Raw genomic sequence first — 27,380 nt, 5'->3', positions numbered from 1 at the left:
CCATGCCTCGTCCCCCTCTCAGAGCAGGGCTGTCAGGCTGCAGATTCCCCCCAGCATCCAGCCCTGGCAGCAGGACCCGTGCTGGGAGGAACCCGAGTGTCACGGGCCACTCCTTTCCAAACCAGAACGTTATTTGTTAGCTTTGGTGATGTTTGTGCCAGAACCGTAGATGTTAGAACAGATTTCTAGCAGTTTTCTTAAATGCTTTCTTCCCCATTGCGAGACAATGATTTATGTGCTTGCTTATCAGCATTTGGTCAGAAATGTTGATGCTGTATAAATGAGAACCGCAAAACGCAGCTTTTATATGCATTAAAAAAAACCCTGATAATTGTAAGGCAACACATGGCAGGTGCACACTTTTATATTTCCTTTAGTAAGGAACTAATTTCAGCTTAGAAATTTAAGACCACAACTATTATTCAGTTTAATCAGCGTAAGCACCTATGTGTAACCTAAGCGAGGACTACAACCTCCAAAGCAGATTGTCCGATGCTAAATATTACAGGCAAAGCTTGCCTGGAAAAGTGTATTGAAAAGGACTGTCCAAGTACACAACAGTCTGTGCAACTAAGCAATTTGAATAGATAAATACACCGCTGATTGAAAATTCTCTAGATCCCACTGTTTAAACAAAATTATATATTTTTTGCCCAACTATCTGCTGATTTCCAGCATTGGGAGAATCTTCCACTCTACTCAAATTAAACGATTTCTATACGGGCATGGAAGAGCACCAGGGTGATTTATGTTTCTATTAGCTAAACTTTCTAGCACTAGAAACAGCACTCTGCAAATTGTAGTAGTGGTGTTATACGTTTTCTTCTCTCCTTGGGTGTTCTTTCTTTGTGATATAACAAAGCAGTGTCTTCACATGCAAATATTTGCCAAGCACGCAAAGGTAGGAAGTGGAAAAGCATAAATATTCATCATTCTTAATGAACCATTTATTTCCGCATGCTTAGTTGAGGGTAAATTTACCAAATATGCATAATTAAATGAATTACACCTAATAAGGTTTAAATCTTGTCCAATTTCCTTGGCTTTGTAAACATTATCTATGCATTTCACAACCAGGGAGAAGGGGAGGGAGGGCAAAGAGGTGAGGAGGAACAAAATCACTCCTGAGGCTCTCGGTGTGAGTACAAAGATTAAATATGAGCTATATAAATAAACATGAGAGTATATTAAAGTTTTAATGATCCCAGTTATATATAGCTTTAATTACTATCACATTGAAAAGAGATTCCCAGTGACATATTGACTTCCATTTAAGTTTTATTAAAAACTAAATTGCATTCTGCTTTGGTAGGATTTTTTTCATTTGTCTTGATAAGCACAAAAATTGGTGTCGGTGAAGGCACATCTCAGTCTGAAGAGACGAGTGTGTTGCCCAGGTGTCCCCGAACACAACACATGCTGGCACGAGTCCTGCTACAAAATCAACTCGAATGTGTTTGGGAAGGAAGGAGCAATATCTGAGCAAGGCTGCTGGTACCAAGTTGAGGGCAGGAGCAGGAGCATCATGTTCTTGAGCAATCAGAATCGTTAACTGCATTTTCAAAACATAGTGCCATAATTTCTGCAGCCCCTCTATTAAATATCAAAACCAAAGGCCACAATCGTTTCAATGTGTGAAGTATATGGTCACATACGGAGACCAAAACTCATCTTTCTTTTTGCACCAAAAATGAAGTCCCTGCCATGCCAGGCACACCTGAGCAACTGTCAGAGCAGCACAATTTATGAAGCGGCGAGGGAAATTTGCTTTCCCCCCTGAAAAGCTTCTTTATCTGGACTGGAGAGAACTGCTGCATTTTCTCACTGCCTTACCCACCGTCAGTGTTCGCTGCGTTCCTCTTTTGTCAGGGCCTCTTTCATGTCTGTGCTCTGCTCACAGGAGGCTCACCGAGCCTCAGAAAAACCAGCTCACAGCTCAGCACTTACAGATTTCCCCAAGTGAAAAGAAAAGAGCACGAGAGCACCTTGGAGAGAGCAAGCCTGGCTCTAGCATTTATCAAAGGGACCTAAGAGAAAAAGTCAAGCAAAGGATAAATCAAGAAACAACAAAATCAGTTTCCTCAGCCCTCCACGACATTCAGGAGATGGATTGTTTCTGGAAAAAAAAATAAAATAAAAACTTTACAGCAGAGGAAGCAAGAAGGAAACAGATTTGCGCAACAGGATTTCCTGCCAGGAGGCTTCTGTTGTAGCCCCCGAAACTGGGAGGTTTGATGGCTCTCCTGCTCACAGCAGCACCGAGAATGAGGTTTCTGCCATTTATTAAGCTGTCCCTGGGGGCTTACGTTTGCTGTTCCTGAGCAAGAGGTTGATAATTTTGTAAATACCTTTCTCACATCCAGGAAATTCACAGCATACTTCAAAAGGCACGCATGTAGCTGCTGAAAGAGGAAGGAGCCTGGCGTCTTTTTTTTTTTTTTTTAAATTGCTTTTATGAAGGTAAATAGCTCCCATAGTTTTGGAGGCTGGCAGCACATGATCCCCAGCCTCACATCCCTATCTCTGGATCTCTCCATTAAAGCTCAGGGCAATTTTCTTTCAGCCATTCTCACAGCTGAAAGCTTAACAGATTCGTCTACTAAAAGCTATTACCTCTTTGTACAAACCCTTGCTTTTGTGTTCCCAGACTTGCCCACAAATTCAGCTTTGAGCTGTCATCTCGAATAACAGAGGAAATCCATTGCTAGCTTTAAAACTTATATTTTGATTTGAATTAGTTCAGCTTATGGCAAGAGAGGCTTACAGAAAATAACCTGCTCGCTAGGTTGAGCTGCCCGCTACACACAGAGGGTAGGAAACACTTTTTGAAGAGCCAGGCCCGACAGCACGGCACTATCTTCCAGAAGGCCTCGCCAAGTGAAAGAGCTTCCATAAAATGGAAATCACTGCCACCTGCCACGCAGGTGAGACATCAGTGGGCATCGAATTTGTAATCATAGCTCACTTTCTTCAAGTTTATCCTCCAAGACTCGACTCGCAGTTTTCTATCTTCAGCTCACCAAGAAAAAGGCACAACAAAAGGAGGAAAAAAAAAAAAACTTCCTAGGCTTGGGCTTGCCTATTTATGCTCCATTCCTCCCAAATTAACACCTCCTCAGCGGGCACACCTCCAGGAGTTGGCTGATCAGATCTCTGGTTTGGAGTGATTTTAACCCCATGCTTGCCTTACGTTAAGCAAAAGATAAGGCAATTTCTCTCCCTGTTCCCCCTTCACTTTTATTTAACAGCTAATTAATCTGTCATTTCAGACCTCCAGTTTTCTGGGTCCAGAAGCAATGTGTCATCCTCACATGCAGAATTTTTATAAATATTATGTAGGTCTCAGTAAACGCAAATAAATAAGGGAAATAATTTTAAAAGGTGTTCTATCAATTTTTGAATGTTCATAATGATTATACAATTAAAAGTAAACAACTAGACCCAGGAAAAAGCTTAGACAAGAGCATAGCATATTGCAAAGCAATAAAAATTTAAGGAATTCACCTGCATGTTTACGAAAACATACGTTTTAACCCTTCAGACAATGAAACAGCATGCTCACCGTCGCGTAATTGTGAGCACTTTGCCTCTAGACCTCAGCAGGGGATGAGTGATGAGGAATGCACACTCTCATCTCGGCGGTGACCGGCTCTCCTGTGCCCAAGGCCACCAGGTCCAGCCGTGGCCTCAGCACTTTGTGGGCTTTCCGCCAGCTCGTTCTCATCCCTCCGGTGTGCCTCTTTAGCCTTTCTGGGTGCTGAGCGCCCTAAATGATGTGCTCCTAGCTCCCCAACACGATGTTCCTCCATCACCACCTGGGGGCACGGCGGCGGTGAGGCAGCGCACGTTTGGCCAGGGCTTCAAGGCTGGCACGTAATGTACCTCCTCGCAGGGGCAGGAAGCCAGCAGAGGAACCAGCAATTTTCCTGACATCCACTCATGGCCATAAAATCTCTATTATACAGCATTAGGATATGGTACTTGTGATTTCTCACCTGCTGGAGGCTACCACGCTCGCAGCGACACGTTTCGGACAGCCATAAACTGCCTCGGCGTGCTGCGTTGGCATAAAGATACCTCTTAAAACTCATATTTGTTATAAACAAATAAGCAGGATGGAGCCAGCTGGCTTTTTGTTTCCCCGGGGTGGGTGGTTTGGGGATCAAAATCTCTGAATCCACGTGCTCAGACGAAAAGGAATTCCCTAAATAAAAGATGTGCGGAGCTGCCACGTTTGATCGCTCAGATTATACACAGAGTAGCTTTTCTTTTCCTTTCTCCTTCACTGTGAATGCCACAAGGACGAGCCGAGGCTCCTTGTATGTCTTATAGCTCGTCACCTCTGAGCACTACAGTTACAAAACCAGAACTCCAGCACTTTCTCTCCGTTACTAATAATAAGACAAAGTAGGATGTTCTGTAGTTTAAAGAAAAACCATGGAGATGACCTGTCTCTTCTGCAAAAGCTCTAAAGTGGTTCAGCCTGTAAGCGGTGCAGCACCAGCTATCTCACTAATCGGGCAACAAGACCTTATTTTTATGGCATTTCGGTCTGTTTCCAGGACAGTAATTCACCCCTCAGCTCAGGGAGAAACACAAAGGAGTAGGTGGTGTGGGGTGAGGAAGGCAGGTGGATGTCATTTGTTTCACAGACTCTTAAAATAAACGTAAATGATGCACGAAATAAAAATATTTGCAAAAATTTGATGCGATATATTTTGTTGTGGAATTCTTGATTACAGAAAATAGCAATAAAGCCAGACTCGGGGAGACAAATCTTATTTTTGAGCGACTAAAGCCCCCAGCTTCTCACCTCCTTTTGGAGGTGCCAGACTTTTCAGTATTTAACTTTCCTTCTGCAGGGCGAGGGCAATGCAGTTAAAAGGAAGGCCTGGTGTCTCCAAGGGGAGGTGGGGGTGTTGGGGCTCCTCGTGCTCTCCTTTTGGGGCAATTCTAGGTCTGGAAGGATTCCCAGACAGAGGGGTCGGGAGCCTGCAGCACGAATTAGGTGGGGAAGGCTGGAGGCCAGTCCTGCCCTGGCCTAAGAGCATTCAGCATCTCTGTTCTGGTATTTCCCCTTCACCAAGGCAGGAGAGCTCAAATAGCTCCACCGATGTCTTTCACAGAGATGGAGCAGCGATAGGAAGGATCTCTAGGGCATACAGTTCATTTAGTATCTGAAGAAACGTGTGTCCACACGGCAGCCTTGAAAATTGAGCGCTGCCTGTGAATTCAGAACTAGGCCTCTGGGGACTGCTCCCTCAGACCCACGATCTAGAACTTAATCTTTCATCCTGCTAACTAGCTGGGGGTATTCTTTGGAGAATACGCAGCAATTATAGTTCTTTATAACTTTAAAAGATTTCATTCCTCTGTTTGCGGGTAGTTTTCTCCTCGGAATGAGAGGCAGGGCACGATATGCTGAATTTTCCTTAGAGCCCAAGGTCTGTTCCTGGAAGCTGACGAGCACCTTCATTTTCTGCCGAAGTTGGTGTAAGCAGTTGTGTGGCACTGGGTTACGCTTGAAAGTGAGCGTAAAAAAATACTTTACATTTTATATGTAAAGTCGAGTCGGTATCTGCACTGACAGACGGAAAATGGGTTGCATTGTGAATACAAATACTGCAACGTACTCCGTGTTTTATCACCTGCACAAGGGACTCTGCATTTCCATTGTTTGTAGGGGCTGAGTCCCACCGTGCTTTTCTGAGTCCCTGCTTGTGCTGTGCTGGGGCAGAGCCCATGGCTGGGCAGAGTTCCTGCCCAGTAATATTGTAATATTATTGGAATATTGTTGTTACACTGGCAATGCAAGGTGACGATGCCCTATGCTGTACAAAGTGCTGAGCAAAGGAGAGATTTGGGGCATATGGCTTAGAGCATATGGCGAATAAAGAACAAGGCAGGATGGTGTAAGCAGGAGGAGAGCAGCGTTTATCTGTGCTGCTCTGTGCATGCAGGTGCAGCCACACCGGGGGCAGGAGACACCAAGGCTGCTCAGGTACCAACCTACTTCCTCTGAGGCCTGGATCCTCAGCATCCAGGAGCACACTGGAGAGCTCCAGAGTGAAACCCACTTGAATCCACTGAGGATCTGGTGAGATATCGCCTAGTTTTGTTCTCCTAGTCACAGCGTGAAACACCAGCTCTCTGCCAGTCCCTAGGGTGAACATCAAGAGCCCGAGGAGAGAGCTGCAAAGCGCTCTGGTGTCCTAGTTTGCCAAAATAGCACAATAAATATGCATGTGGAACATGGTGGAGAGGTATTAAAAGGACATCGCTCCCGATTGCTCTTTCCCTTTGGATCCTTAACTGAGCTGGCACCTCTCACTGGAATGCAAAGCATAAGGGTACCTTGCCGGCCCAGATCCAGATGTCACAAAGAGTTTGGGGGCAGAATCAGACCCAGGGATAAAAGTATAAATTAAACTTTAGTGAAGACACAAAGAACACCCCCACATTTTTTGTTTATGTCTCTATATACACGTAATAGTGACAATTTGTGATGCACTAGAAGGGCGTTTTACCCTTGTGCCGACGCAGACTGTGGTTCACTTTGCCTTATCTCGCAGGGACTTGGGATATATCTCCGCATCTACTATTAGATTTACAAATTCATATGAGGACATGTTTTGCATTCTTGTCCCGCCGCATTCTTTGGGATCAAAGTACAAACTGCTCTCTGCAACATGGAAAAAGCACTGAGATATTTTGCTTACTGTACTTCGAACCAATCTTGTACCTGGGAGATCATCCTCTACTCCTCCTGTACTTCCTTAAGCAGTTGAATGATTAACTGCATACGATAGTAACACAAATGAATATCCAACTGCAAATACAATTACAAGAACTAAGCCTGTGAATCCTTCCGAGTTAAGTACTGGCCATTACGGATGTGTCACACACATAAAAACACTCAGCCACCATTTGGAGATCAGCTCCTTCAATGGCTGAGATACCGAAGGAGTGCAAATCAAACACAGAGACCTTATACAGAAGTGATGTGTGCGATGACACATCCCATCATTTCTGCGTTGGGTGGGTAGAGGGCAGAGAAGGAACAATTTCTCTCTGGGGTTTTAGAGGCGTTTCACTCCTGCAGAGCTTTATGACCATGATACGTCTCAGGGAGCTATCATTAAGCTTCTGGGATGGGAAAGGGAAGGAAACAGTAGGTGGAGTCCTGTGCTTGCTCAGAAATGTGGTGTCATTGGGACCAAAGTGTGACGGTCTGTCCCCCAGCTGGAAGTTAGGGGTTACCACGTCCACCACTCTGCCCGCTTTGATAGCTCTGTGGACATCTCAGGTCATACACAGGGACTGGGGGTTACATCTGTGGGGGTGAGAGCAAGAAGATCGCTGCTTCATCCTGAAGTGGGAGAACACGACAGAGAAATAGAGGGCTTAGATTCATGTTTGTCGTTGGAGATTGCTGGGAAGATGCATGTTTGACTCTCCTCAAGCTGGTGGACTCTTTCCGGTTGAAGAAGGCAAAAGGGATCAACCCATACGGTGCTGTTTGTAAACCCAAAACATCAGTGTTAGCACAGAGCTCTCAGGGTGTGAGCGCTTACCACAGCCACCGCGGAGGAGCCTGGCCCTCATCACCATCAGATCCTTTCTGTAGTGGTCTGACGGGGAGCAACGTGCTGGAATTCAGGGCTGGCATACCAGAAAACATCGCTGGTCAGATATATTAGCAGCCCAACACCTCCGTCCTGGTAGGACGTGCTCTGATGAGCGAACACAAACCCACTGTGGGGTGAAGCATCTGTTCTGCCGTATAGATGCAAGTCAAGCCGAGCAGAGTTTAAGTGGAGAACGGGAGGATTTAGGCAACATGGACGGGGAGGATTTAGGCAGTGGAGGACAGGCAGCTCATTACATAAGAAAAGTTGCTGGGGAAGCAAGATGTCCCTGCAGACATCGCCTCCTCACTGACATCACACCCCATTTCCCAAATTCATCATGTCACTGCACAGGGCCGGGAAGTGAGTAACCGCAGGAACATGACCTCTGTGAGACAATCATGAGAGCAATTAATAACTTGTTGGGGAGAGCCTGTTAATGCGGCTCCTGCCACCCCTCTAGTCCTGCCGATGGTCTCCCTCACCAGCAACGTGTTGGAGCTGCAGCTGCCTCTGCAGTCATGCTTGCAACAGCATCAGCCGCCTTGCTGGGTCGTGGGAAGAGCATCTCATTTTGTTTCAGGAGGATGATTACCGTGGTTCCCTCGCAGATGCCATGTACTCCATCTGAAACCCACTTACAGCATCAAAGGGAGCTGGCACTGCAGTTCTTGGGAACACTAAGATCTTCTAGTCCATAATTTTGGAAGTACCAAGGACCTTCCCCTCTTGCTAATGAATGTGGCCACAGGGTTAGGATGTCCACGGAGCCAGTCCCTGATTAGCAGGCATCCTGGAAAAGCCACCTGCCCTGCTAGAAAGGTGAGAAGCTCCACAAAGAGCCGTGTTAGATCTGCCAGGCTGATGAATATAATCCTTTCGAAAAGAAGGTATTTTAATCAAATATCTCTATTTGATTAAATTTAATAAGCAAATTTGAAGACAAGAGTTTGAGGCTCTAGGCTGGAAAAGTCCTGGTAGAAAAAAGAAAAGCTTGAGCTACAACCTTGTATATTCACCTCTTTAGGTACTCAACTCTATACCATGGTGGTTCTTAATCCCATACCATCATTCAGTATTTCTTAGCAGAGCCTCAGAAGCGGCTCAACACACTCTCTGCGGAAAGGGACTTGTGTATGCAGCTGTGTTTAATTTTTATTTTTTATTTTCAATGGTTCTTCTGAGATTTGTTATGCCTGCTTATGCACAGCAGTGTTCCACGAAGCTCTCACTTCTTGCAAATACTGGAGACTTTGCTAAATTGTAAGGCGATTCCTCTCTGCTGTACAAGACGGGCTGCACAGGTTTGTGGCTGTAGAAAAAAGTAAAAATTGTAGAGGTTGAAATCTCAGCGTTTGTAAGCTGGGCATACAGTTTTCTGCCCATGGTAGCATGTAACAGGAGACACTGGTGAAATCTAGAGCAGCTCTGCCTGTGATATCAAACTTTCCTTGCAAACCACTGTAGAAGCAGCACAATTTGGGAAGCCAGCAGTCTGCTAGGCTCGGTATCACAGCTCACCAGTGATTTATAAACCACGGTGTATCCATTGATCCAAGTCACTTACTCCTGAAATAATGGACTAGGAAAAAAAAAAAAAAAGACCTGACCTTATGTGCAGGGAATGGATGCTATTCCTGCTATTTGAGAAGCCAGCCATGAGTGGCTGAATCATGCAGCCTCAAGCTGCTGAAGAGTCACGCTCACGAGTTCCAGAGTATCAGGAAAATTACGGCATCGCCTCTGTGCCTTGTAATGATTATCTAATCGTGCTGCTTTCCTGGTGACTACAGGAAATGGAGGGCAGCGCTAAGGTAGGCGCCAGGTGGATCTGGAGTTTGAATGAGGTAAAGTGTTGAGGACCCAGGACTCGGGTTTGGATGGGTCAGACAAGATGGGCATCGCTTATAGGGCAGGAGGCACCTGAGGGGCTCAGTCCATGGCTCTAACAGGAACAGTTTCTCCCCAAATCCATGTCAAGCTACCTTAGTGGACGTTTATCAGCAGTGCGTGACTCTGGTGGTGTTTCCCATTCCAAATCCTGTTTAAAATCTTCTCCCTCTGCTCTGGAGGGTCACTGCCATGCTACGGGGCACAGCTTTCCCAGGCCTTGCTCCTTGCACGGAGCATTTCTCAACATTGCCTCCCTGTGCAGCACAAAACTTCCCCTCCTATAAAGTCAGATAACGTCCTCGATAACCATAGTTGCTGGAAGTTACATAGCTCATTATGTCTGTAAAGTGTCTGGAGATTGTCTGATACAAACAGCTATGGCAGGGCAAAATATAATCATATTAGAAGTGTCCCAGGGTGAGTTCCCGTCTAGCTTAGCTGATGACTCACGGAGGCTCTTTCCTGACGGTACGCAATATCTGCTTTGGAATTTAAATAGCCCAGTCTCGCCGCAGGTACAAACTGCTGCGAGGATGATAAGGCTTCACAGCCAACACCTGGCTCGGCAGCTAGCTGCACGTGGAGCCCGACAAATACAAGAGCCCCATGAGTTAGCATGGGAAACATCACTTGGTAATGCTGTTTACAGCTCCAGAGCATTAATTGCAGGAGTGTCAGGCCTTCTGACTCTCAGAAACACTGGAGGATCAAAAACGGATGCCAGCCTGAGGCCGAAAAATTGCCAGGAAAGCCCACTACTGGCTCTCACCGTTTCTTCACCCCCCCGATTAAGATGAAAGCGTAAGGTGGAGAGCACAGCTACTGGGCTGGGCCCGTGCCCAAACCCTCAGAGGCTGGGGGGGGGGGGGGGAATGTTTTCACTGCCTTCCAGAAGCGTGGGAGCAGGCACAGAAGTGCGTGAGCTAATAGAAAACATACCCGAAGCAGCATCGCCCTGCTGCAAGTGTTTAACCCCGTGCAGGACCCTGTTCCACGCTGCACAAGGGGGTTTGTTTTAGATGGGCTTGTTCTCGCCTGGTTTTGTCCTGCAAAAGCTGAGGCCAAGCAGGCCGGCTCGTGATGCTTTTGTGCTTCTTCATCAGCTGCTCCTTCAGGCTCCTCTCCTCATGCAAGACCTTCCAGAGCCCTTCCAGGCTCTATACAGCCCTAGGCTGTATCCTAATGAAGGGAAGGAGCTGTAGGCAGTATCTGAAACCTAAGCAAAAGGAAGCATCCCCAGGCGTGTGGCACACGATACTGAGAAACTAGCTAGCCTTAGAGGGAGGGAGAGAGAGGTTGGAGGCAGCTTGGTGCTTTTTCGTTTATTTTCTTTGTTTTGCCAGCTGTCTTTATTTAGTGGCTTTAGTTTATCTACTGAGATGGACTACACAGAGAATGAAGGGTGTTATGTTTGAGCAACAGCAGCAGGGGTAAAGACCAGCCAAGAAAATTGGCTCAAACCACACTCAGCAGTCTCTTCTCACTACTCTGTACTATACGTACTTCTTTTTACACTAAGGAGACCAGCCTGCAGGTTTTTAAATGGCCACGTCCTCAGCCAACCGGTAGCTGCTGTTAGAAATAATCTTTTCCATTACAAACCTTCCTAAAGCCCCTGGAAAAAAAAAAAGCACATACCCTTTAGAAGATCTCATCACTTCACCCGCAGTCCTAGATGAGATGACAAGGGCTGCTGATGCTGGGGAAATGAGAGGTGATGGTGGATAGCCTGCAATAATTGAAGGCTTCAGTGTTTCAATCTGGGTTATTTGCCGCAGGTGGGGTCCTGCATGGTTACGGCTCTGGCTGGGGCCACTGCCACCAGCCCTGTGCGAGCCAGTTCCCACCCAAATACACAATGCAAAGATTATGATGAAAAAAGGCTTATAGCCCTGTTTTTAAATTTATTTTTGGAAATAATGAATAGAGGTCTGTGTAGAGTAATTGTTTCTGCTTAGCACCATAGGATCTCGAAGTGCCAAGGTGCGGGGATGTGCCCCCACAGCTGGCTGCTCCCAGTCCTCGTGGATCCCCCCCCAGCCCAGCTGCAGCTCCTGACACACTCAGCATCTTCCTCCAAGCAGAAGACAGAAATAACAGCGGGACAGCCTCCCACTCGCTTTTGGAAGCCAACCCCTTAATCATCATCATCATCCTCCCAGCGCGGTGCTAAACCTGGGTGCACGCAGCGCTTGCACAGCCGGAGCCTCCACACGGGGGGGAGGAGGCTGAGGGCAAGCGTCTGCCCCAGTTCCCCATCTTCTGGGCTGACTAAACGGATGAAAGGCTTAAAGTGTGCTTGTGGCTGACTTCAGAGCGTGGCTCATCTTTCTGACGATCATAAAAAGATCAGTGTTGCTCCACTGACTGCACGGGGAGAGGATCTCAGCCGTGCCCAAAGCGTGCTACCCAAAGCAGCATCCCCAGGCGCGCGGCAACGTTACCCAAACATCGCTCATTTTGAGCTCAATTTACCAAAGTGCTCATGCAAGTGACTAAGTGGGCAAGACGCTTAAATCCTGCCTTGCAGCCACTCATCCAACAACCTGCTTTGTCAGCCACGCGCACCGTTTGCTCCCAGCCTCGCTCGTCCCCGCGCAGCCGTATAAATAGATGGGGCGCTGGGAAGCATCGCTCAGCTGAGTTGTGGGGGCTGTTGCTATCTCCCCTGCTATCAAAACAGCCTGCTGAGGGATGTTCCCCACTGATGCAGGTCTGGGAAAGCTGCTCCTAATTTGTCCTCTCCATTGAGGCACTTGTCTGCACGTGGAGCTCGGTGGGAGCTCACGGCAGGGACCGTGCCCTAGGCCAGGTCCTTCCAGCTGTGGGAGGATCAGGTAACCTTCGATTTAATCCTAAAGGTTGCTTAAACCTCGAGTCGTTTCACCATTCTCTTATTCCTGAAGGCCTCCTTTAGGGTTTCAGCTTGCTAGAGCTGAGCTGTGTGACCTGGAGTAGAGGAATTCAGAAGCCAAAGCGAGTTGTCTCTGACCGTCACTAAAAACTGGGGGATTTAGACAGTTTCTGTCCCAAAAAACAAACACAGTTCCATGCATTTTACAGCAAAGTTTCTCATCCATAAAGGGCTTCCTGACAACATTTAAAAAAAACCAAAACCACACACAATCTTGTATTGCTTTTTGAGAAATTGAACAAAGCAAAGAATTATTTGCAACAAATGAGAACTAGGCTAAATTTTGAAGGTTTGTCCATTCCTCCTTGCCCCCACATCTGTTTCCTTATCTGCACGCGGGTATAAATTTGTTGGTTCATTTATCTGGATCGTGAACTGATGCCCTTTGAACTACAAAAGCTTTGCACGTTGAATAATATTTCTCTGTCAATAACTGCCAAAAGCTGCAAAGAATAAAATTCCTTCTCTGCCAGAATCCACAGAGTGTTATTTTGAACGATTCTATAGGAGCTTGAAAGCAGACGTGGAACTGTACAGAGTGCTTCAATTAGTTTATAAACAGCTTTTGTGCATTTAAATTTCTACTGGATTTTTCTATTGCAACCTTTTTTTTTTCCTACCAATCACAAGAAATTTGACTGTCAGAATCGTGTTTCTGCTATTAATCTAAGGCATTTCCAAATTATTTGTCCTTTGTAAAGAAACACAAGGAAAATAACTGCTGATTTTAGGTGTCCCGAAGCTTTTCTTCAGGTGATTTGCTGCCCTGCGAAAAACATGCCCAGGATCCCAAGGCATTGAAAACTGGAGAGATTAACTAAAAAAAAAAAACATCCGAACCGGGCAAAGAGCTGTAAGAACTTGCAAGAAGGGTCTTTCCCAGCGCACAGAGGATGAACAAACAAAGATTTCTCCCCGGCACTTCCCGGGGGCATTGGCCACCAGCGCGCTCTCCGCGGCGCCTTATCGAGAGCATTCCTGCCTGCCCTGTTTGTCACAGGAACCGGCCCGGAGTGGAAGTGCCCTGGCAGCCAATGACGGGTTCGGGGTAATTGGGAAAGGCAGGTGGAGCAGGTAAAGTCACCCCTAGGCAGGAAGGTATAAAAGATACTTGGATCGCAGCGGCGCGGCCACTCGGGCGCAGGGAGCTGGGTCGGTCGCTGCTCTCGCCCGACCTGCCCTGCTCGGAGAGAAATCGGAAAACTGCCAGGAGCTCAAATGCCAGAAGAAGGCTTGTACATAAAAAGACTCCGAGCCTAAGCCTGTCCTCTGGAAAGAAGACTCTTCAGGGGTAGAAAGCAAGAGCCCAGAACATGCTTTTCTCCTTCTGAACTGCCCTCCGACCAGGTATTTATAGCCTTTAATCTGCCGTACGCCTCTCGGCTTGCTGTCTGCTCGGTAGCTCTGAATTGGAGATACCATCGGGGTTTACGTTACAGGACGGGGCTGGCCACGCTCCGAGCCGCGTGGTCTCTTTTGTCTGGTTTTATGGCACGGAAAGAAGTTTTTCTCGAACTTGCTGAGAGGTGGAAAGTACTTTACTCGGGTCTGAAGCTGAGCAAGCGTGGCTGTCCTGAATGGTTTAGGTTTTTTTGGGTGGTGTTCCCAAAGTTTCTGGCAAGCCCAGGTTGTCAGCGGTGTAAACAGCTGAGGAAGAGCAGCGTGACATGGAAGCCTGAGCAGTTAAAGATATTGCCTTGTGTTAAAATATTCATGTGATCGTCTAGTTAAAAATAAATAAATAAATAAGCCCAGCTGAAAAGAAAACCAGGATTTAGTAGCACAGAAGTGGTGTCCAGGAGAAATCGTGGCTCCTGTGCTAGCTGCTGCCCAAACCCAAGTTAATTTTCTGAGCATTGGTGCTACAGCACCACACCGACAGACAAAAGAGGCAGGCTTCCCAGGGATGGCTTTGCACTGCCTTCCCCTCTCTCTGCTGTCCCCTGCTCTTCGTTTTTCCCCAGTTTAAGCCAACTGCCTGTGCCGTGTCTCATCAAGTTGACTCACAACACCAAGATAAACACGAGCAGGTTCTAAATTTATCAAAACCAGCACATATTTGCGGTGTCGTGATCGTCTTGAGCAAAGGAAAAGCAGGGGCAAAGGCTTCTGTCTTCATTTAGGAGCGCCTCTGGGGAGCAAATGTCCCCAAGTTTACTGCCAGGATGCTGCCTTAGCAAAAATCCCCACTGAGCACCTTTTTCGACTAGAGTATGAAATTGCAGTGTGTGTAAGCAAAGGCTCCCTTTTTGTGAGGTTACCTTCTGCTCTCAGGCTTGCTGCTCGTAATTTCTCCACGCCGAGGGCCTGCACAGACCCGGGCACAGGGGATGGAGTGCTGCACAACAGAAGATTTTAGTAAAAACCCAGACAGCAACAACAAACAAAGCAGAGGCTTTCCTGGGTCTCCGCACCAGCCAGGGTTTGGATTTGTGATTCATCAGAATCTGGCAGATTGGGCTGAAAAAAAATAATGCATGGTGAGCCACAGCAAGGGAAAAAAAGGTAAAAATACAAAACAAAAACCAAACATTTAGGACAAATGTTACAACCTGCTGAAAAACACAAATATTCTTAAAATTTAACTTGAGGAGAGGCTTCATTTAGAAGGGGAGAAAAAGGAAAAAAGGGAAGAGTGGCTTTAACTTAAAGCAAAGTTTTCTTCCATAGGTGTAGTCTGGGTACACAGAGTTGGTTTGGCTCTGGCAGCGCTAGCTGTGATGGGAGAGGTGAGAATCCTCCGTTCTTACATAACGGAGATATTTCTGTGCCGTGGTAGGAATATGCAGTCTTGCTGATGCCTTGAATTAGCCTTTTTTTTTTTTTTTTTTTTTTTTTGCTCAAGACACAGCGTGCAGCCTTGTGTCGCTAAGCCTTGGCTGGATCGACCGGAGAGCTGTAATTACAGCAGCAATCTGAACGTCTCTGACTTGTCTTGGGAGATTTACCAGTGACAAAGAATCAAGCCCAGCCAGTTCAGTGACACAGCCCCAGAAAATGCTCCCCGGGCAGGCAGGCAGGCAGCACCGCGGCCCTCGCTGCGAATTTCCTCCAGCGAAAACGCTTGCTTTCAGGCTCGGTATCTGAAAGGCCACGTATCTGATAGCAGAACGTAGGCAACGCTGCGTTTCTGGTCGGAGGTAACTGGAATCCAAGGCAGTACTTAGGTCGCTGCAAGGGCTGGAGTAACTCGGTTGTAAATCAATTTGCTGCAACTGGCGTGTGAGCTGCTCGGCTCAGCGCCCCTGCTTGCACACCACCGGAGAGCAGAAAGCAGATGGCAGCACACGGCAGGGCTTGGGCTGCGCTGGCACTCCCCCAGGGCTGAGGACAGGGAAGAAATTCGCTTTCCTAGGGAAAATAGAGCAACAAGGAAACACCAGAGAATTCCCCCTGCTCTGGCACAGAGGCCATTTCCTCCAACGGTTCCTTTCTTGCTGCGTCACGGTGACAGAGGATGGGACAAATCTTGCAAAATTACATTTCTTCCCTTCCCTTCCCTTCGGTCCTGCTGCTGCCTGGAAGACTTCAGATCCCGCTGTGCATCGCCAGCACAGCATCGCTGGGTGGTGCCTTGCTCAGAAAGCCACAATCCAGCACCCAAAGCTCCGTCTGAGCGCTCTGAGAGCATCACCCCTCCTCTGCCCCCCCAACTGAATAGTGTTATCTGTCTCTTAGGCCTTGCTCATGCTGCCACCATAATATCTGAGTGCCTCCCAGCCTAGTAGACTGCTATCGTGAGGTCCCTGCTCGACCTCATGGAGTCCTCTGCTCTCCTCCCTGCCCAGGTGTCGGGGAGCACCGGCTGGGGTAGGTTTTTGTGCGTTTTCTCTGCCCAGAGCGAGGCACCTTTGGGGAAGGACTGCAGCCGTCTCTACTGCCAGGGGGATTCTGGTGGAAAGGCTTTGGCTGGACGGTGGAGCTCTGCTGCTTGCTTGCTTCTTGGCAGGTTGTTCGCCTTGGGCATGCAGCTTCCAACAGGCTGCGTGTTGTTCTCGCCTCTAGCAGGGGTCTCTTCCAGGCTCAGGATGCAGCAGAAGCCGTGAACTTGCTCTTCGGTCCTCTTACGGGGTTAAGGATAGGGCTGGTGATGGGTGTCTTCGCATTGTTTAAAATTAAAATGATGTTTTTCCTTCTCTTCCAGAGTCTCCCAGGGCTCTCGTTATCTCCCCGGGCTCCGTCATGTCGTGTTTCACCCAGCTGTGGCACTCGAGCACCCCGGACTCGCCCACCAGCCCCGTCCCTGCGTCTCCAAATGAAGCCCCCATCCCCATCAGCCCCATCGTTATCACCTCCCCAGGGGACAGCAAGAGGAAAGCGAGGTCCCCCACCGACAAGCCAGGCTCTCCAAACCCAACCTCCCCGAAGCCGACCTCCCCCGTTGAATGTTCCATTTGCTTCAACACCTACGACAACACCTTTAAGACGCCCAAACTGCTCCAATGCTCCCATGTTTTCTGCCTGGAGTGCGTGGCTCGCCTGAGCAAAGGGCTGCCCCCAAACCACCCCGAGGACCAGCTCCCCTGCCCCTTCTGCCGCCAGCTGACCAGCATCCCTCTGGAAGGCGTCCCAGCTCTCGAGACCAGCAAGGAGCTCCTTGCCACGCTGCCCCCTGAGCTCCAGCAGGAGAAGGTGCTCTGGATGGAAGGGACCAAGCTCTGCTGCCGCCGGTCGTCCAACGACCCCGAGAACCCAGACTCGTGCATCTCCATCGACGTTGCCATGAGCAAGCCGGAAAGCCCGGAGGCTCCCCCGACGGGGCTGGCGGGGAGGCTGTCCCGCTGCGACATGTGCGACGACTGGAAGCGCATCGTCCTCCTCTCGGCGCTCATCATCATCCTCTTCTGCATCATCCTGTGGCCGGTGCAGTGCGCCCTGAAGACGGGGAACCTCCGCTGCTTCACCAGGACTGTGGCAATGAGCAGGCCGGAATACCTCCCCCCGAAACACACCACGGCAGCCCCAGCTGTCACGCAGATCCCTTTCCAGTAGCAGCCCATGGAGGAGGCACTTTGGGGAGGCAGGAGCAGGGCTCGCTGCCCGACAGCATCCCTCGCCGTGCCTGCACACCCCGAGGTCCCCACGCTCGTTCTGCGGCCACGCTTGGGTGCGGGCACCCGATTCCAGGAGCTCTGCTGAAACCCGTGCCTGCCAAGCTGTCTCCAGCCCAGAAATGCTCCCAGGAGCTGTCAGCATCCTTCTGCCAACTCTCCATGGGAACCAGAGCCTCGAAAGCTGTTGCAAAGGTGCGGTGGGCGACAGATTCACTTCTAGGACTGCTCGCCCGGAGTGGCGCACGGGCCTTGGCTGGATACCAGATGACAGTGGGTGTAGTTCCTTCCACCTCCCTTGGGGAATAAAGGGCTGTTTCTTTTTGCAAACCGAAGGATCTACATGGTTATTCCTGCGAGGAGCTGGGTTTGGGAGAGTAAAGACATGTCAGAGTTGTACAGGCAGGTGAAAAGCAGCCGTATCCCACATGCTTGAAACATTTCAGTTGTGTATTCGGTGCTGGAGGTGTTAAATGCTGCCTCCTGCTGACAAAACATAGATCCATCCCTGCTGCTCACCAGAGCTGTTACCACCGTGACGAGCTGAGGCACTGCTGAAATTGTGAACAGAAGAGAGTAGCATTTATTTATTTATTTTTTCCTCCAAGAAGGTGCTTAAAAATCACTCATCCCTTGCCTGGAAGGATGAGTGCACCCAGGGTGAGCTCTGCTAGGCACACCAGCATGATGCTGCCCCTTGGTGAGCTTCACTCACACTTCTCCCAGGCAAATCATTGCCAAAATGACAGAAGGTCCAGCTTTTGACAGCTTTACCCTCCTAATCTCAAAAGGTGTCAGTATTAAGACACGGGCCAGTTGCTTACACGATATTTTTATTTAATGCGGTGATTTTCCGACAGTGATTAACAAAAGTCTTCATGAAGAAGGCGGCTTACAATTAAATCTTGTTTATTCAAACACATGGATGTAAGACAGGATTGTATGCAAGTACCATACGTGTATGTATTAAATTATGTTTTCTACGATGCGAGGTGTCAACTTGTAGCATTTACTCCACATTTTCCCCTCTTACTTGCAGTTGGAGGTGCCCACTCAGCAGTGCCGGGTCTGGCACCTCTGGAAGTTCATACTTACTGCCATCAAGGCGGTGTTGTCCCAGATGCGGCTGCCCCTGTATTTCCCTGATTTAACCTGAAAAAGGAGACGCTGCCAAGGCTGCTCATCTTTTGCTTCTTCCCAGCTGGATGAAAGATGTTTCCAGTCTCACTTTGCAGCAAATCTGGTTTGAAATAAAAAAAAAAAGGCCAAAGCAACAGCAGAAGTAACCAAGTCTGTTGCTATGCAAAACTTCTGCTGGGGGTGCTGTATCTGCAGCAGCGGTGCTGTTGGGCTGCAGGTGGCATTATCTGTGCCAGCCACACGTCTGCAGAACCCCCCCCAGGCACTGTAGCAGCCACCAGAGGCACTGGGCTTGAGAGGGCTTCTCCCTGCCCGTTCCCCAGTGCTTGCTACTGTAAGGCTATCTTCACAGCACCATCTTAAACGTGTTCCTGGAAAAAGCAGACTTAAGGCAGAGAAGGCACTTCCATTTCACACAAGGTGCATTTGAAAGCCCAGCAAATTGATGCTAAGTAGCAGAAGTGCTTTGCCATGCACATCTTGGTTAGCGCGCAGTCCCGCTGATGAGACCTGAGGGCAGGCGAGAGGGAAATAATATCTTCAGCTCAACAGCCTCATAAAATCTGTTGTGGTGGCAAACTGAGCACAGAGATGTTCTCTCAGCTCCAGCTATTCCTAGCGGTCTGTCACAGCATCCTTCCGGGGACTGTCCCTCTGCACTTCCCCTTCGCACCGCCTACTGAGGAAGAAAGGCTGAAGGTCTAGCTAACACGCAGCTGAACCTCACACTCATGCATAGTCAAAAGGAAGAATCAAAGCAAGTGGAAACAGGGCCCCAAGCAGTAACATTGGGGTTAGGAGACATCCCCACCGTCCACACTAATTGCCACGCCATCACTTTCCCAAAGAGCAAGCCACTTAGAAAGAAATCAAAAATAAAAAGCCTTGAGAATATTCAACATTTATTAAAAGTGCAATAAAAATAAACAGTTCTCCCGTCCCTGTGACGAGGGACCAGGAAGACCAGCCAGGAAAATACAGCCACGGTATGTCATTGTGCTTTTGTTCAACCCCTTCTGCTCAGCGCTGGGAGCCAGCACCCTGGGCACCAGTGCCCCAGCACGCAGGGGGCTGCACGTCTGCCCTCGTCCAGGCACCTAGGAGGACATCAGCATCATCCCCACGCATGCTCCAGAGCTTCAGGCGCTGGCACTCAGGCCCAAAACTCCCCAGAGAGAGCACTTTCAGTCCCTGGTGTATCCCGCAAAAAGGGGTTCTTTGGCAGGGCTAGTTGCAGGCCTCAGGGCTGGAACGGCAGGAGGCCCTGGGAGTCACAAGTCAAGACTTAATCAACAGAGCTGGAATATTCCACTCAATAACACACGTCTTCATGGCACTGGTCAAGTCACAAGCGCTCCTACAGCACCCCTACTCAGCAGACACAGCACTTGCCTCGTCATACAGTTGCGAGGGGGGAAAAAAAGAGCTCATACAGCAAGGTAACGGCAGAGCTGCGTCAAGCTTAGAGGGGCCCAGCTCCACAAGTTCAGCTCAAGTCTAGCATCCTACGCCGTGTTACTCGCTCGGGGTGGCTAAAAGCACAGTGCACAGTCAAAGCTGCTTTCCTACTCTTCAGCACCCTTCAGCTAGGTGGGGTCTCCCGTAGCTCAACGTTCAGACCTGCACCAGGGTGGAGATGCCCCCCTCCGGCCCCAGTTCTGCTCCGACCCCGAGCTCTGCGGGCTCTCAGGCACGCGCACACCCTCCTGCTGCACGGTGGCAGCAGGGACTGCCCGGTGTGCGTTGGCAGGCTTGCATAGAAAGCGAGAACTGGGACAACCCAAAGGAAGCGTGAGGAGGAGAATCAGAGGCACGTACACCTGGGGCCAGGCCGTGCTCTCTCTTCCTCACCTTCACAGGCAGCGAAGTTACTCCGGGAATTAGTCTAGAAACCACTTCTAGCTTGGAAATGATCGACCTAATGAAAACATCCGAGTGCACTAATACTTTTCTAACGCCCTACATGGGCAACCCTGGGAAAGCTCCTAAGCAAATAGTCGTTTCCATTCCTTTAACAATTTGCATGTAAAAAATAAGAATCTTAAATTAAAAAAAAAAAAAAAATTAAAACTGAGCCTTGACGCCCAATGAATGTCCAGAGGCACTTCCACATAAATATCAACCTACTGATACAGGGGAGACCGGGAGAAGATCCTTCTCGAGAATAAGTTAGGTCAAGGCATGTCCTTAAGGCGCAGACTCTGCTTGCTTCTTACAGCCAGCTTCTTAACTCCTTGCTGAATCCAAGGTGCTAGGGGAAGGCAAAAAGGGCAAAAAACCATTGTCCGCAGTTGCAGCACGTGGAAAGGGTGGACGTAAACACTGTAAATCCTGCAGGCCAAGACAAGAAGGAAGAAAGAGGGCAGGGTTTATAACCAAGGGAAGTGGATGGGTATGGCACAGAGCTGAGACACTCTCGGCATGCAAAGTCTCTCCGACTTGTTTTCAGTGCCTGCCAGCTCCCTGAGTCTGAAAAGCAGACCTCTCCCTTGCAGTACAGGTAGTATTTTTTATTAAAACGAGCATGTTTCCCTATTGAGAGCTCATCACCCCATTTCTCCCTGGCCACAGCCGCATCTTTAGGCTCTGTCAAGTTTCATCAAAGCACATTTGGCTTCCCTGATGTGAACAGGGAGCTGTGCGTGTGCTGAGCTGAAGACTGGGGTCAGAGGCGAGGTAAACAGACGGCGGTGACACTCGGTTAATCAAGGGAAGCATTCCTACCTGTACAGCCTCCATACAGCTCACCTCCGACTCTTTATCGCCCCGTGTTACTCATCCCTGAAACCTTTGGGCTTTTGATGTTGAGGTTCTCGTAGACGGAAGCTGACTCATCATCCACCCTGTCAGGACACAAAGCCTTGTTATGCACGGCCTGGGCTCTGGATCTTTGCCCAGGGGCAAGCGGCCGGTCTTGGAAGCGGGGAATGGCCCAGCCAAGCTCCCTTTCTCCCTCCCTGGCCCTGACACCGGTCTCAGGCCCTGTTCTCTCGCCCTCCAGCTGAGCTGTCCCTCCGGGGTGTGAATCCATCTGGGGAACAGAGCCTTAAGCCTTCCCCTGCGTGCCAGCCTTTCAGGGATGCAACCTTCCTGCAGGATCAGTGCATACAGTTCCTGTTTTTTCCCTATTCTTTTTTTTTTCTACATACCCCGTTTCTTTAGATTTTCCAAAATCTAACGGAAGGGAAGTGTCAGGCCGGATGTTAGGAAAAGGTTCTTCACCGAGAGCACTGGCACAGGGACGTGGTCACGGCCCCGAGCCCTTCAGAGTTTGAGAAGCGTTTGGGCAATGCTCTCAGACACACGGTCTGATTTTTGCGTGGTCCTGCGTGGAGCCAGGAGGTGGATCTGATGATCCTTGTGGCTCTCTTCCAGCTCAGGATATTCCGTTATCCTCTGAAAGGTACACTACAAAGGGCAGATCTGAGCACCTCTAGAGCCGATCTGACACCCAGCACCCAACTCAGGGGATGTCTGGAGCTGGCAGGACCGGCCGTTTGGAGCTTGTTAACTCCATCCCTCACACTCCTCCCTGCCATCATTTATGCAGAGCTCCAGTTTCAAAGCCAAACACTTGAAGCAGGACACACAGTACTCCCCTTTTCTTCCTTCGGGTTTTGCTGTAAAACTCCCCCTGTGGCTGCGATGCTATTGTGGCTGCCCTCCCTGGCAGCCCAGAGCCAAGGCTGTGGGGCTCCAGGCATCGAAGGCTGGGGTTCATTTCCCCCTTTCCTTTCCAAAGCCTCTGCAAAACTCCAACACATGAGGCGGGTGGGCTGCTATCAGCATGCTGACAGTGCAGTGGGATCACCTGCTTATTTTGAGGCATTGCCATCTGCCAGCCAGGAACAGGCTGGCAAGGGGTGGATACTGGGGACTACGCTGCAGCTATTCTCCTGCTGCTACAGGAATTTTTAGTCCCGGCACAGACATCCAGCTTACACAGACTGGGCCCGTGGCGAAGGAGGCTGCCCTTTGGCTCGGCCCTTTTCCATAGGAGAGTATCCGATATTCAAGTAGTCTCGCTCTTTCCTTTTATTCCTCTGTAAGAGAAAGCAGAGACATTAAAATCCCAGTCAGAGCTGACGCAGAAGAAAGCCCTGCAGCATCCCAAAGCCAGCAGGGAGCAGTGGGCGTGGGTTTATTTCCACGTGCTCAGAGCAGTATTTTTGTCCCAGTCCGAAGGTGGCAGGGGAAGTGGTCGCGGTGCCTGGTGCGCACCACGGTCTGCCCCTGGATTTCCAACCAAGCTGAACAGGACTCACCTGTTCTTCTTCCAACCGCTTCTGCTCAGCCTCAATGAACTGCTGGACAGCCATGTAAACAAACTTGTACTGTGCCTCCGTCTGCACCATGCCCGAGCGCTGCCTGCGTACCATCTGGATAGTTTTGGGGATGTCGATATCGCAGTCCAAGCCTGCTCGAGGTGAGAGGGGGAGATTTGACGGAGTGGCAATGGGGTTGAAAAATTATTCATGCTTGTGTGGTTTAAGAAATAGGCTCCTAATGGCCCCTGGAGCAGACCCAGAGCTGACCACGGAGAGTGCTGCGATAGCTCTGGAGCTTCAGGTAAGGGTGGCAGCCCTCCCCCCAGAAGGGTTTAGGGGACTCCTTTCCAAAAGGGTTTCTGGAGTTACACAACAATAAGAGAGGGCTGTCCAGGAAACCTTGAAATGCTGGCCCCATTGATGTCAAAAAGAAAACTCTCCCAAAACAATGGGCCATGTGCACACCCACTGGGGGCTGGGGCACAGCTCATCACTGCAGGGATGGAGCAACATTTGTTGGCAAGCACAGAAGCGAGGGACTGGACAGGCTACAAAAGCCTCTCTCATCCCACACGCAGACCAAGCCTGTGTCCTAAACAAGTCAAACCCACTGCTGGGAGATCATGGACCCACTGCTTGCACAAGAGCAGGGTTATCCCATAAGCGGGCAGGGTCAGGCAAACAGTGAAAGCCACGAGGTGTGCACGGGGCCGTACCTTGCCTGTGGATAATATCCACCAGAATGTCTATCACGATGATGGTGCCTGTGCGTCCTATTCCAGCACTGGAGAGAGAAAAGGAAAAAATCACTGCAGGAGGAGTCTTTGCCCTGTTGATCAGCCCGGCTCCCACACTCAGCTGCATGCCTGGTCCATCCCGGATGGATTTGGAATAGCTGCTAGAAAACAAGCCTGGGCAAAAGCTGAGCTTTTCAGGAAACAAGGGTCTAGCAGGCTGCATCGGAACTAGCAATTCCAGATCAGGGCTGCTGTTCCCCACATGAACCCACCACCAGTTTGTGTGATAACTCAGCTGCAGGTAACAAAAGGAAGAGACACATTGCTGTTCCCCATCCCCACGGCGCTGCCCCGCTGGCTCGTACCTGCAGTGCACTATGATCGGCCCCGTGTCAGGAATGCTTCGCTGTGCCCGGTTCACTTGGTCCAGAAAGCTGAGAACCCCTCCCGGCTCGTTGGGCACCCCGTGGTCTGGCCAGCTGAAATACTGATAGTGCTTCACCACCCGGGGACGCTCGTCCTGCGGGGAGCAGAGACCCACCGCCTGGTCAGGACACCCCTCCTTCCTTTCTGGTTAACGAAACCGGGGCAAAACGGCCCAGAACTTCAGCAGTGGGACCACTGGATAAAAATCCCCAGGGTCTCAGCTCCAGCCCTTTCCCACAGCGTGCAGGCAGCAGCAGGGGACTCACCCTGTCCGTGCGCACGATCTCCAGCTCCCGCAGGTAGTAGCCCTGGGCCTCGCGCTCGCTCACGTTGCGCACGCAGATGCACCCGTACTCCTTGGCGCAGCCCTTGTCTGGCCAGTAGCGGAAACATTTGTTCTGCAGCAACACGGGAGAGATGTTCGTTAGTGGGGAGCTGGGGATGGACCCCTGAACGCCTCGCCGAGGATGCTGTTGTGCTCCAAGGGCGAGCAGCCCTGGGGTGAAGGTTTTAAGGAGAACCACACACGCCGAGCATTTCCTCAAGCTGAGCTGGGAAGAGCCAGTCCTAGAAGTGGTGCTTCATGGAATTCCTCTCCCCTGCTTGCAAGAGAGGAGCTATCCCAGCGGGGCTTGAGAGGCAACGTCTTGAGCTCACTTCTGGACTAGGCGGCTGAGAGCACAGCCTGCCCTCGTTCCTAAGCCAAACCGCTGGTCCTGCTCACAGTTAGCACTGCTCTTCACCAGGGAAGGGCCCCTACCAACCCACTCGCCTCGAAGCATGCACAGGGGCCGCCCAAACAAGTCCTACAACTACTTTCCTCCCTCACACAGCCTGTGACACCCTCCCCTGCAAGAGGTCCCCATCATTACAGGCAGGGACCTGCAGCTGTCCAGGCAGGATAACACAGTCAGGTTGACCGCCCCGGATTATTTCGTTACCGATTCCCCTTCACATGTTAACACAAGCCCCTGCTAACCACCCAGCCTGGCTCTGCACCACCCTTTCGGCTCTGAAGGCCTGCCTTTGGGACTACTCCCTGCATCCAGCCTCACAGGCTGGCACGCAACGTAGGTGACATTCAGGCTTGGTGACCGTGCTCACCCTGCCCCGCTCCACTTCCTTCGTTGTCATCACGATGACGTGGCTGTTCTCTTGGTACACCATGGTCCAGAAGTCGTTCACGGTTGTCTGCAGGCAGCCCTGGGTGGCTATGTAGATCTTGCAGTGCTCCGAGTTCCTTCCATCCTCCGGGATGCTCTGAGGAGCAAAGGAGAGGGAGGGGGGAAAAAAAGCCAACGAAACCGGAGTGAGGGATTGAGAATTGTTTAGTGGCAAAGTCAGCACACCTTGCTGGGCAGGATTTCTGAGCTAGATGATTCTCCTCCACTCACTGCCTTCGTGGACAGGAACCGCTCCCACCGTCAGCTTTGACAGAAGCTGATGTCACCAACAAAGCGGTCAGCTCACCACCAGGGCCTGGTACTGAGCTGTAACACACGCTTCTGAGCACGGACTCACACCACCTGGCAGCTGCAAAAGCTGGCTGGGATGAAGCGACCACAAAGGTTTCCCTAAAGCTGGTGTTAAAATGCCAGAGCAGCGCTGCTGGAAATACACCTCTGGGCAGCTCTTAGCTTCCAGCTGACAATTATAATTTGACCTCAGAGATAATGGCCAGCGACAGAGTCTGGGTCAGTCCCCTAGGACCTCCTGAGCAGGTAAGGAAAGGAGGGGATCGAGATCAACTCTTAGATCAGGGCAAGTAAGACATGGTAGAATGGTGAGATCCCTTGGGGACGTGGCAGAAAAACCCCGACCCTGGGGATGCAGATGGCTCCTGACAAGCTGTTCCCTCCAGCTTTACACCATTACTGCATCCCCCCACCAGCAACCCAGCAGTGGGTTGCAGAAAGCCCCCCCGTGCTGCCCTCCCCTCCCCGGGTACCTTGATGTAGTTGGCATTGATGTAGTCTGACCCAGGCACGCTCTCGTCCACGTCTCGGAGCGCCACCCGCGTGGTGTCGACTGAAGGAGAAGAGCCCAGAGTGAGCAGGGAGCGCAGCAGCCTCCCAGGGCACCCGGGGTGGCTCCCACCAGGCTCTTGCCATGAAGTAACGTGGGAGCTACTGCAAAAGAGGGCGCACGATGCTCTCCTAACGACACTCGGCAGCAGCCCACACTGCCTGGTTCACAGCTACGGTGCCAGGCCCGTGATTTGGGTGGGTGTTAGCGGCAGGCGGTGCTGCTGGCTGACCTGAGCTCAAGTTCCCCAGCATCGACTTTGGAGGCTCTGGGTCTGGCTCCGTGTGACTTTTGAGCTACACTTAAGCTCTGAAGCAAGCTGAGACTCACAGCACAAATTGGATAGCGATGCACCGATTTCCCAAGCAAAAGGGGAGGACCAGGTCACAGAGGGGATGGAGAAGGCCACGAGCTACCCAGATCACTCCCACGGGACAGAGCCCACCTCTGTCCAGCTCAGCCACGATCAGAAAGCTCTGCAGGGTTAACTAGCCCCAGAGAAGGCTGCAGTGAGAAAAAACCAAACCAATATTCAGCGTCTCCTTACAGGGAAGGATGTTCTTGTAGCGATTCTTCGCCTTGTTCTCGGGTCGCTGTCCCTCCTTCCTAGGGTAGAGGAGCTTGCACTCCTGTTGCTGCAGCATCTGTGGGGCAAAGCACACAGAACAAACTGTTCTGGGTAGAAAAGGGGCTCGGAGGATCTCAGCTAACTGCTTGGCTTCCCAATACTATGAAGAGCAGAGTGCTGGCAGGAGAGGGCAGGGAGCCAGGATGCAGCCTGCTGGGGGAGCTAACGGGGGGGAGAAGGCACAGACCTCTGCAGGGAACAAAAGGCACACAGCTGGAGGATGAGGAAGGAGAAACTGCCTCAGACATCGAAAAGGCAAGGAAAAAAAGGACCAAGAAGCAACTCAGTTAAGCACAGAAAACAGGGAAAGGAGCAACAGCACCACAAAGAGGTCTTCAGTGCTGGGGAACCACAGCACTGCCATGCAGGGATGATATTCTTCACTCGCAGGCACAAGTGGGACAGAGCACAGCAGCATCCCATACCTCAAACTCTTCCCAGAACCCCTGCTTGGCCTTCTCGCTGTGATCTGCCATTTTGTTCAGCTCCTTCACTCTGTTTTCAATGTTGGCCGCGTTGATGCGTGTGGCATTGAATGGCTGAAAGACAGATGGAGACAGAAGAGAAATCACTTTCAAGAACAGAAAGACAGATCTTGTCCCTTGAAAAATCAGTTCCTGAATCCCAGAGGATTCAGGCAGGAGCTGGGTCCATCCCCAAGACCTTTGTG

The 27,380-nt window shown here is 50.2% G+C and overlaps 2 protein-coding genes across 3 annotated transcripts in view; one reads left to right on the top strand and one right to left on the bottom strand.

Moving 5' to 3' along the window:
• Window positions 1-13,491: 13,491 nt before the first annotated feature.
• RNF223 (ring finger protein 223) lies at window positions 13,492-17,821 on the top strand. 2 transcript variants are annotated; one of them, XM_013194262.3, is made up of 3 exons: window positions 13,492-13,782; window positions 16,114-16,245; window positions 16,580-17,821. In XM_013194262.3, the coding sequence occupies exons 2-3, from the start codon at window positions 16,194-16,196 to the stop codon at window positions 17,425-17,427; spliced, it is 900 nt and encodes a 299-aa protein (XP_013049716.1). In that variant the 5' UTR covers window positions 13,492-13,782; window positions 16,114-16,193; the 3' UTR covers window positions 17,428-17,821. The 2 variants fall into 2 exon arrangements, with proteins under 2 accessions (XP_013049716.1, XP_066838422.1); XM_066982321.1 differs by lacking the exon at window positions 16,114-16,245 and having other exon boundaries at window positions 13,501-13,782.
• Window positions 17,822-18,306: 485 nt separating this feature from the next.
• Window positions 18,307-27,380, bottom strand: part of LOC106044308 (tyrosine-protein phosphatase non-receptor type 11-like) — a 30,894-nt gene continuing 21,820 nt past the window's right edge. The window contains exons 6-16 of the mRNA XM_048067327.2: window positions 27,136-27,249; window positions 26,630-26,726; window positions 26,006-26,085; window positions 25,162-25,317; window positions 24,324-24,455; window positions 23,997-24,151; window positions 23,611-23,678; window positions 22,892-23,043; window positions 22,569-22,669; window positions 21,351-21,469; window positions 18,307-20,957 (exon numbers count right to left, since the gene is read on the bottom strand). Coding sequence (XP_047923284.1) covers window positions 21,385-21,469; window positions 22,569-22,669; window positions 22,892-23,043; window positions 23,611-23,678; window positions 23,997-24,151; window positions 24,324-24,455; window positions 25,162-25,317; window positions 26,006-26,085; window positions 26,630-26,726; window positions 27,136-27,249 — 1,140 coding nt within the window. The 3' untranslated portion in view covers window positions 18,307-20,957; window positions 21,351-21,384. The remainder of the gene's footprint in view (window positions 20,958-21,350; window positions 21,470-22,568; window positions 22,670-22,891; window positions 23,044-23,610; window positions 23,679-23,996; window positions 24,152-24,323; window positions 24,456-25,161; window positions 25,318-26,005; window positions 26,086-26,629; window positions 26,727-27,135; window positions 27,250-27,380) is intronic.

This window comes from Anser cygnoides, chromosome 23 (genome assembly GCF_040182565.1).
Source record: "Anser cygnoides isolate HZ-2024a breed goose chromosome 23, Taihu_goose_T2T_genome, whole genome shotgun sequence".
NCBI lineage: Eukaryota > Metazoa > Chordata > Aves > Anseriformes > Anatidae > Anser > Anser cygnoides.
Note: the sequence above shows the minus strand (reverse complement) of the source record. Positions and strands in the feature narration are given on the sequence as shown.